The sequence below is a fragment of the Cornus florida genome, unplaced genomic scaffold (genome assembly GCF_030987335.1).
Source record: "Cornus florida cultivar Cherokee Brave unplaced genomic scaffold, ASM3098733v1 CherokeeBrave_3.0.0_Hap2_Chr02, whole genome shotgun sequence".
Lineage (NCBI taxonomy): Eukaryota > Viridiplantae > Streptophyta > Magnoliopsida > Cornales > Cornaceae > Cornus > Cornus florida.
The window spans coordinates 80,226,590-80,237,796 of NW_026775572.1; the positions used below are offsets into that span (position 1 = coordinate 80,226,590).

The following is an 11,207-nucleotide window of genomic DNA, read 5'->3' on the forward strand; positions in this document are numbered from 1 at the left end:
AGACTTTCTCATAATGTGCTTATCATGAAACGCCTTAGTTCTAGCTTTGTAAATTCTTGCACTTTCGTAAGCATCATTGCGAAGTTCTTCTAACTCACTTAACTATAACCTCCTTTTGGCCCCAGCTTGACTCATGTCAAAGTTTAATTTTTTCACGGCCCAAAAAGCTTTATGTTCCAATTCCACAGGTAAATGACATGTTTTCCCGAAGACCAAGCGATATGGCGACATCCCAATTCGTGTCTTGAATGTTGTACAATACACCCATAAAGCATCATTGAGATGCAATGACCAATCCTTTCGATCCGGTCGAACCGTCTTCTCAAGGATATGTTTGATCTCGTGATTTGAAATCTCTACTTGACCGCTTGTCTGAGGGTGGTAAGAAGTACCTACCTTGTGAGAGATGGAATATTTCTGAAATAAGATTCGAAGAAAGCGATTACAAAAATGCTTTCCACCATCGCTGATTACTGCCCTTGGCATTCCGAACCGACTAAAAATATTGCTTTGAAGAAATTCAACCACCACCTTGTGGTCATTAGTCGTTGTTGCCACTGCTTCTACCCACTTGGAGAGGAAATCCACCCCTACCAAAATATACTCCTTGCCATGCGACTTAGGGAATGGCCCCATGAAATTAATGCCCCAGACATCGAAAATTTCAATAACCAGAATTGAGGAGAGAGGCGTCATGTCTCTTTTTGTAATGGTACCCAACCGTTGACATCGATCACAGGCCTTAACAAATTTGTGAGCATCTTTGAACAAGGAAGGCCAAGTTAGACCACTCTGAAGAATCTTTGCTGCTGTCTTCTTCCCACTGAAATGGCCACCACAAGTAAGTGTGTGACAAAATTTCAGAACACTGGGAATTTTATTATCTGGTACACAACGACAAATAATTTGATCCGAGCAGTACTTATATAACTGTGGATCCTCCCAATGGTAATATTTCACTTGAGAGAAGAACTTGTCTTTCTCATGTTTGGTCCAATTAGATGGAATTCTTCTGGATGCCTTCCAGTTTACAATATCAACATACCATAGTGGATTTTCCTTCTGAAGTTGAAATAACTATTCATCTGGGAATGAATCATGCAATGGAAGAGTACACGATGAATCTACCAAAATTCTGGATAAGTGGTCTGCCACCACATTTTTTGAACCCTTCTTGTCTTTGATTTCTAGGTCGAATTCTTGTAGCAACAGAATCTACCTAATCAACCTTGGCTTGGTGTCTTTTTTGTTGAGTAAATGTTGAAGAGCTACATGATCAGAAAACACAATAACTTTGGAACCCAACAAATAAGAGCGAAACTTGTCCAAAGCAAAGACCACTGCTAATAATTCCTTTTTAGTAGTGGCATAGTTCAATTGTGCCTCTGTTAAGATCTTGCTTGCATAATAAATTACTCTTAGCAATTTCTCCATTCTCTGACCCAAAACGGCGCCAACTGTATAGTCTGATGCATCACACATAATCTCAAAATGAAGAAAGAGACCAATCTGGAGCCTGCATATGGGTGCAAAAGACAATAAAGAGCGAAGTTGCTCAAATACCTTTAGACATTTTTTATCAAAGTGAAAAGGAACATCCTTTCCCAATAAATTGCATAATGGCCTTGCGAGTTTACTGAAGTCTTTGATAAAACGTCCGTAAAATCCTGCATGGCCTAGGAATGATCGCACTTGTCTCACCGATGATGGGGGAGGAAGATTACAGATAAGATCGACCTTAGCTTTGTTTACTTCAATTCCTCTCTTGGATATTATATGGCCAAGGACAATTCCTTCTTGCACAATAAAGTGACTTTTCTCCCAACTTAAGATTAAATTCTTCTCTTTACATCATTGAAGAACAAGCACTAAATTCTCCAGGCAATTATCAAATGAAGACCCAAACACTGAGAAGTCATCCATGAAGACTTCTAGAAAATTTTCAATCATATCAGAGAAAATAGCCATCATGCATCTATGAAAAGTGGCTGGTGCATTACAGAGTCCGAAAGGCATGCGGCGATAGGCAAAAGTACCATATGGACAAGTGAAAGTTATCTTCTCCTGATCGTCAGGATGAATGGCAACTTGATTGTATCCAGAATACCTGTCCAAGAAGCAATAAAATTTCTTCCCTGCCAGTTTCTCCAATATTTAATCAATAAAGGGAAGAGGAAAGTGATCATTCCGTGTCTTGGAATTCAATTTGCGGTAATCTATGCACACTCACCAACCTGTAGTAGTGCGTTGGGGAAGTAAAGTACCTTCAGAATTTTCAACCACAGTGATCCCAGATTTCTTTGGAACCACTTGAATCGGGCTCACCCATTGACTGTATGAAATTGGGTAAATAATGCCTGCATCAAGTAACTTAACTACTTCCTTTTTCACACCTCTTTCATATTTGGATTTAACCTCCTTTGTGCTTCTCGCGAAGGTTTAGAATCTTCTTCTAAGAAAATCCGATGCATACATACTAAGGGATCAATCCCTTTGAGATCAGCCACACTCCAGCCAATAGCTTCTCGATGGTTGGCTAGTACTTCTAATAATTTCTCTTCTTGTACGTTTGATAGCTTTGCTGAAATAATTACTGGAAGAGTACAATCTGGCCCAAGAAATGCATATTTCATATGAGAGGGTAACTGCTTCAGCTCTAGCTCTGGCGGACACTCCAAAGATGGTATAGGTGGTTTACTTGACAATTGTGGAAGTGGCTCAATAGGAATCTTCCATGGTGGAGTGTTGTGCATACTCGCTACATCAAGCAGGGCATTCACCTCTTCAATACTTTTCTCAACATCAAATGACTCGGCATCAAAGTAAAATAGACATGCTTCCAGTGGATCTTTTATCAATGCAAATAGGGTCATCTCTTCAACACATTCATCGATGGCATCGACTAGAAAACAATCATTATTATCTGAAGGGCATTGACTGGCATTGAAAATATTTAAGCGTACCTTCATATTACCAAAAGATACGTCCATGACGCCTGTCCTACAATTTATGCTCGCATTTGCTGTTGCAAGGAAAGGATGACCAAGGATCACAGGAATGTGCCTCCTTGGTTCCGGAACGGGCTCGGTATCTAGCACAATAAAGTCAACTGGGAAGTAGAATTTATCTACTTTGATAATTACATCTTCGACAACACCACGAGGCTGTTTAGTTGACCTATCTACCAATTGGAGAATAATGGAGGTAGACTTTAATTCTCCTAATTTGAGTTGCAAGTAAACCGAATAAGGAAGAAGGTTTACACTAGGACCCAAATCTAAGAGAGCTCGCTCTATTTGATGATTCCCTATTGTGCATGAAATTGTTGGAGCGCCTGGATCTTTGAATTTTGGAGTAGTGCAGTGCTGGATTATGGAACTGACTTGCTCAGTTAATAGCACCTTCTTAGGAATATGGTTACTTGAACGCCTCTTCTGAGTACACATATCTTTCAAAAATTTGGCGTAAGCTGGAATTTACTGAATTGCATCAAGCAATGGGAGATTAATCTTCACCTGTTTTAACATCTCCTTTATGTCCTGAAGTTTACTTGCTTGCTTTGCTACCTTTGATGTTTCTTGTAGTCTCTAAGGGAATGGCACAACAACATGCCTTTGTTCTGGAGATGGCTCAGTAGTTGAAAAAAAAAAAATTCCATGGCATTCAGAAAAAAAAAAAAAAAAAGGGATGATTAGAGCAGAATGGAGCATTTTTTGGGTCCAATCATCGACCAAACCGCCTACGGCGTTTGCATGGTGTAGATCTCGAAAAAATACCCAAAATGAAAAAAAAAAAATTCGTCCAAAACGGACTCCTGATGACAAAGTTATGGCCGTTTGAAGTTTGCTTTCTAAAAAAAAAAAAAAAAAACTTCGGATCTGCAGCAAGAGAAGGCGAACCATCGCCCGGCTTTGGGGCGACCATCGCCCAAGTAAGAAGCATTTTCAAACTAGAAGCAGGTCCGGGCGATCGATCGCCTGGTGAAAAAAATACACAACCAGGTAGCAGTGTCAGGCGATCGTTCGCCCGACCCATGGGCGACGGTCGCCCGACTTGGTGTTTACAAAGGCTGCGGTAGTATGTGTTTTGGCCAGATCCATTCTTTCTTTCTCCAACCCACATTCTCTTTCCTTTTCCTAAACTAACCAAATTTCTCTACCCCACAGCTATCATTACCACACTCCATCTCCCAATCCTATATTTTCTTTACCCCATTACAATCATCAACCCATACTTACATTCCATCACCCCTCATTCACCTTCCATCATTCCCTACACCAGATTCCATACTTCCATATAAAAAAATAAAAAAAATCTCCTCAATTTCTTTCTTACCCACATTAGAAATACTGTCACCATCTTAATTTTCTTTCTTCCTTCTTCCTCACCATCTATTTATACCTTATTCCACAACTGTATTCTTCACCATCCCATATTGTTTGCACCAATTTGGAGAAGAAATCAAAGTTTTCAAGGTAAGAATTTGGGACTGTGCGCTAAGTGTTTGACAAAAGGCCTCAAAGAATTCTTTTTCTTTTTACATGGCTTCCAGAAAAAAGAAAGCCACACAAGGCGGTGCTTCAACAAGCCGCTCCATTCAATCTTCCATGAGGGGGCCAACTCTTCGAGATACCATAGATGAGAGGTGGCATGGTCGCAAACTTAATTATGAAGTGGGTTTTGACATCGAATTTCTTAATGCATGCATTCCAGAAACTCAGTGGCCCATTGCAGATTTACGACGCCGGCAAGCTGAATGCCTTTTTGAGCCGGCTAGTAAACTCATGTACCCCAGATTAGTCAAGGTGTTTTACCAAAATCTTCATTCCAATCCAAATGAACGGGGAGCACTAGTGTCATTCGTTGATGGTACAATAATTCGCATTACTCCTTCAACAATTGCCATAGCTTTGGGATGTCCACATCAATGCCCGACTGATTTGGAGTCAATGTTCACTCTGATGTCAGACATCCCCACTAGACTAATGATTAGTCGCCTTGCTGTATATTATTTCTCTGGCTCCAAATATAATTCTACTGCCAAATCGTCTTTGCCATTACACCTATGGTTTGTCAATGCCATACTTTTGCACAATGTGTGTCCTCTTACTCATCAATCTGAGCATCGTCAAGATTTTCTGCGTGCTTTATATGCCATCCATTTTGGCCATTGGGTATCTTTTCCAGAATTCATCTATGGGCAGCTTAAAAAATTTTATGATTTGGTGATCAAGCAAACTCCGGAAAAAGAAAAAGATTGGAAGTTTCCTTTGCCATTCTTTATTATTCGACTGCTCACTTCCCAAGGCTACACTATTGCTACCGATGAGTTTTCTTCTGTGCACAATGATCGCTACGGTGAGGTTGATTGGAATTGCAGCTGATCTCACATGACATTAAAGGTGGTTGCAGGACCTGGAGAACCGGCTCGCCCAATTGTGCAGGGTGACCAAGTTTTGCCTATTCATCCAAGTCAATTGGCTACTAGATAGGTCATCGATGATGAGTCTGCTGATGAACCCCATGATGAGCCTATGGAAGAGGCCGCCAATGATGTCGAGGATGACACTGATAAGCATCCCTATGACTATTTGGTTGGTGAGGTGACCCAACTCCGATCTGAAGTTCAAGAAATCCATCAGGGGCAAAGGACGATTCTTGAGGAACAAAGGATGATTCATCAAGATCAAAGAACAATGATGGATATGATGCGTGCGCTTATGATTCATAACGGGCTTAATCCCGATGCTCTACCGCCTCCATTTTAGCTATCCTGTTAAGTGCTTTTGTTCTTTGTTTTTATTTTCTTTTTAGTTCTTATTTTTCTTACTTTTGATTTTTGCCCAGTGAGGATACTGTCCAATTCCAGTTTGGGGGCATAGCGTTTACTTTAGTTGTATTAAAATACTCTAGTACTTAAATTAAATTAAAAAAAAAAAAATTCTTTGGCATATTGACTTTAATTCAAGTATTTGAGAATTGTTGGGGGGATTAAGACACTTGAGTACTTTTCAAAATTCTTTTCTGAGATCGTCTTGAATCCCTAATTTTCGTACTTTATTTTATGTGGATTCCATTATCTAGTGTAATAGGAATTTTAGTATTGTCGGTCCCTGATGGATTTCACACGCACACTAGAATTTTATCTATGGGTATTTGTATTTTTGATTATATTCTGATGACTATGGATGGATATGAATTGGTGAACTTTGAAGGTTATTACTATGGTAGAGATATTGAAAAAAAAAAAGAAAAAGAAAAAAAAAAAAAAGAAAAGAAAAAAAGCAGAAGAAAAATATATATATATTTCGTAACCCTTTCATGGAGTAATCGGGGCTCATGTCTTATATACATAGAGTGTTCGCATGAAGAAATGGGGGTAAGGATAAAGGAAAAAAAAAAAAAAAAGAGAAGGAAAAAATAAATAAATAATATTTTGCCATAGAAAATAACTTAAGAAAAAATCTGAGGAATTGAAGCTATAGAAGTTGGGTTCAATTGAAAATACATTACTACATAGGTGATTTGCTAGTTCACAAATTTCACAACATTGGGGATTGATTTTGCTATTTTTCTTGTTGTATAAGTGTGTGGGAAACATTATGATGAAATATGAAAATAGGGACAAAAGAGTAAAGTCAGACGATAATTTTTAAAGTACTTTTGTGTAGTCTTCCCCTTGATTATAATAATGATATGAGAAAGAGTTGATTGCCAAGGGATTGAATTGTGTTGTATGTTTGTGGGTATCATCTCTGGAAACCCTCACGAGACTTCACTCGTCCACTAGGGGTAACCTAGGGGTTTAAAAGGCTTGTTGCATATGCTAAATGCAATCGTGATTCCCACGAAAGCGGCATTTATATTTTCTTTAGTTTTATTGCTATGGGACTAGCAATATGTAAGTTTGGGGGTGTGTTAGGCGCTGAGTATTATACATTCTAGCCCCTTTATTCGTATGTTTTATTTTCTTAATAATAGTTTATTTGTGATTTTATATTGTTTTATTGTTTTTATTTATTTCAGGGCTTTAATTGTAAAATCAGTCAAGACCAGTAATTCTGAGCTTTACAAGATGACTTTTCGTGGGACCGAGCAATGTTGAAGATCCAAGTCTAATTATACTTAGAAAATAGTCTAAAAGAAGTTACAAGTTGATGAGAATGGAAAGAAGAAGAAAAGGAAAAATCATTCTCCAAAAAGGATTTGTCGCCAAAGTTGGTAACTTAAACCCGTTTTGGTAATCTGGCTGTATCTCTCTCCTCGAGTGTCAAAACGGCTAAATTCTTTCAAAAGTTAATAGGAAATTCGAAGAGCTACAATTTTGTGTTTCACGAGCTTTCCCTAAAACAGTTGTTTACCTTGTCAAAATTGGCCTAGAAGTCTGCACGAATTTTGGGAGTCCTTCTTCGACAAAATTTCTATGTATGTCTCCTATATGAAAAAGGGAACTATAGGGCTGATATTTTATTATTTAAAGGGGGTCCTCTACAGCATTGGAGGGGAGATCAAAGAGGAGCTTGAGGCTGAGATCAGAGAAGAGCAGTCAGAAGAAAGAAGATTTTGATCCATGGCAGTGAAGATGTCTTCCTCAACTATGAAGAATTCCACCCCAGTCATGCTTAGCTAAACACTTTGCTAGGGTTGTGATGTAGCCCTAGCTTAGCACCCTGGTTTGATTGTATTTAATTATTGGAGAATAATTTATATCATGCATGATTGTGTAATCTATAGGGTTTTTAATTGAATTTTCAATAAGAATCGATTTTAGAGTTTTAATTCAATTACAAATATTTTTGTATCTTGTCTTAGATATTTTGATCTTGTGATTGAACACAACTCGTTCGCTTCTTGTAGTTGTGATTGAGATGATTACACAATAGTTTTTCTCTGAATATAATGTTAGAGATTTGATGGATTATGCCTAGAAAAGATAGACCATGCTACACTCTAGAGTAAAGTAGATAGGTAGATGGTTTATACCAAACGAAGATAGTCTATACTTAGCTTTAAATTATATTATTCTCTAGCTGAATTAATATGTGCTTGTAGCCATGATTGATTCTCTATGCATATTATATGATATATCTCCAATAAATTGATGCAATTAACTGGTGGTGCGACGTTAGTGGTGAAGTCATACCCCTAGTCCTCTCTCTCTATTTTCTACATCATATATAATGATTGTTCTTTAGTTTATTTTATTTTTCTACTTAGTTAATTTAGAATTAATCATCACAATTCGATTATCCTACTTTCAAGTTAATTTTGAAATTTAAGAAATTTGTTGACAAACTTAATTTACACAAGTCCCTTGGGTACGACACCCTTACAAGTGAACCCTATCTGCAAAGATTCGTGCACTTGCGAGTAGTACATATAAATCTCACAACATGCTTAAACCCTAGTGTTTTTTTCCCCTCTCTGTTATGCTTTGTTTGAAAACCCTTGAAACCCTTGGCTCTTTGTTTTTGGAGGGAGATATGATGTGACATGACCAGTTGTTTTAACTATGGCACCTTTTTTTTTATTACATTATTATTATTTTTAATAAAAGTAATACTATAAAAGTTAACGGAAGCAAGTGCTAATAGAAAAAATTGATTTTCTTTACCTTCATATCATTGTTACAATGGCCCCCACAACACTTCTAAATGTAAATAGACGTGGCTATCTGTGTGCCACACAGTTATAATTAGCCAAACCAAACAAGGACTTAGAAGTGGACTGACTAGGACGGGATGGCAAGTAACTGCAAAGGATTCACGCCCAATTGGAAGTGTTGTATGACTTTGATTGATGAAATACAGAAGCGAAAAAGAAAATAAATGCTATTTTTATAAAATAAAAAATTAAATATTAAGAGTGGTGAAGTTTTTAAATGGCAATAATAAATAAATATTTTTTAATATCTTATAAAAATTTTAGTGCCCAGTATTCATTAATAAGTGATATACCTCTCATTAAAAAAAAAAAAAAAAAGTGATATACCTCTCACTTAAAATCTTACCCCTTTTTAGGTACCGTGTACGGTTTTTTAGTGATATTCAAACTGTATTATCAAACACACTTAATTAATTAAGAGCTTAATTTGTCAATCTAGCTTGACAACCCCTGCGCACTGAATTAAGTTTTCAAACAGCACCTTAAGTAATTTTATGGCACTTAAAATTAGTCTATCACAAGAAATATATATATGTCGAATTCTTTCTAATAATATTTGCACAGTATTTCATACATACAAATTTTGATGTAGAGACACCATTATTTTTCTAAGTTTACTATTTCCAACTCTCGTCTTTTCTTTTCACCTACTCCCTCTGTCCCACTTTAAATGTCGCCTTCGGGAACCGTGACTCACATGTTTGTGAGTCACGGTTCCCGAAAGCGATATTAAAAGTGGGATGAAAATAGTATTATTTTTTAGATGTAATGTCAATGATTTTTTATTGTATTATAGTAGCTGTAGACACTCTGTTTTTGTCATCCATTCATTATTCTAATTCCCCCAAATGAGAAGAAAGGAATTGTAATTCCGCCTCTCAAATCCAGTTATCGACAGGTTTTCGTATGTGGCCAAACAAGAAGAACTGAAAATTTGATTGTCAAATCGAAAATTGAACTTCACCATTGCGTTCATATTATCTTAAAACAATAGGATACACCTAAAGGCTAGTTTATAACACAACTCTGGATACCTGATCATCAACAAGAAAGGGGCAAAATGGTCAATTCTCTACTAAACACATCAATTCCATTATCAAATCGACAAACAGATAGTATTCGAGTGTCCAAAATTCTAGGAAACCTTCAAATTGGGATTGTAATCCCTTTTGAGTGTCCAATTGACCAATCCCTGTGACAAGGGTAAAATGGCCAATTCACACCTTGGCTTGTCAAATCCATGAGCGAACCTCACCATTGAATCTAAAGGTTTTGTTGGAACAATCTATAGCGATTTCGAAAAAAAAAATCTATAGCGTTTTCCTAGAAGCTAGGTTTGGGTTGAGGTGTTGACAATGTGAATCCATTCTGAATTCGAATTTGTAATTGACCTTTTATATATTTGTAATTTAGACATCTTACATAAATTTATAATCATAAGTAACTCTGACCATGTCAAGCAGAGTCATGTTTTCTATGACTCAAATTTGTAATAGTAATCCAACTTAAAATCGAATAAGGATCACCTCTAGTTACACAGTAATTCATTTTTTTTTTTTTTTTTTTTGTAAGTAATTTTTTTTTTTCTTAGTTGGGTAGTCACACACACATGCCTCTACAGAGGCTCGAACCCCTGACCTCTCTTTGAGAAGTAGGGGCTTGGTACCGTTAAACCACTGGCATGTTGGTTTTGTAAGTAAATTTTCGTAAGGAGTATTCCAACTTTTTCCTACTATGCATCCAAATATCTTCCTACTATGCATCCCAAATATGGGTGACGTGGCCATTTCTGGATCACTCATTTCAAAATGGAGTAAATGACACACTATTTCACTGGAGGTGATTTTCACCCCTTAAAATCTCCTCAATTTTTAGTCCAATTTTTATAACTCAAATTCAACTTGAGTTGAAATTTGAACAAAGGTACATTGGGCTTTAGTTTGAGAGTTTGGATATAAGTTCTAGTTGGGTTGAAAGCTTTTGATTTTAAATCAGTATTTGGAACTCTCATGCACTAGAGATGATGAGAGTAACAATGCCACCATTTAGGGAAAAAAACATAGAGTAACAATTGCCACCCACTCTTTATGGAGTACAATATCCTCTTCAGCACTAAAAATACAAAAAAAATTGGGAAATGTAATTTATTTATTCATTTTGGGGGTCTAATAGAAAAAGAAATTTTCTAAATTAGGAAAAGTACAAAACACCAGCATGCTATGTACCGAATGTGCAAATATCTCCTCGTATTAAAAAAATCTCTACATTTTTCAAATTGAGCAAATATGGACAAATTCTTTAATTTAAAATTGGGTAAAGTGCATTAAACCCCCCTGAACTATGGGGGTTTTGCAACTAACCCCCCTGAACTACAAAAAAACCCCCTGAACTTTCACTTTTTTGCAATTTGCCCACTTAGGCCACCGGAAAAGATAAAAGACAATTTTACCCTTATTCAAAACTACATCATTTCTATCTCCCTCTCTCTATTTCTCTATGTGTGTATATATTATAAATATATGTATATATATATATATATACAT

The 11,207-nt window shown here is 36.8% G+C and overlaps 1 protein-coding gene across 1 annotated transcript; it reads right to left on the minus strand.

The window, feature by feature from the left end:
- Positions 1-102: 102 nt before the first annotated feature.
- Positions 103-3,446, minus strand: LOC132296454 (uncharacterized). The gene is made up of 5 exons (XM_059794658.1): positions 2,416-3,446; positions 2,235-2,332; positions 1,907-2,135; positions 1,229-1,516; positions 103-823 (listed from the first exon to the last, which is right to left on the minus strand). The coding sequence occupies exons 1-5, from the start codon at positions 3,444-3,446 to the stop codon at positions 103-105; spliced, it is 2,367 nt and encodes a 788-aa protein (XP_059650641.1).
- Between the last annotated feature and the right edge of the window lie 7,761 nt (positions 3,447-11,207).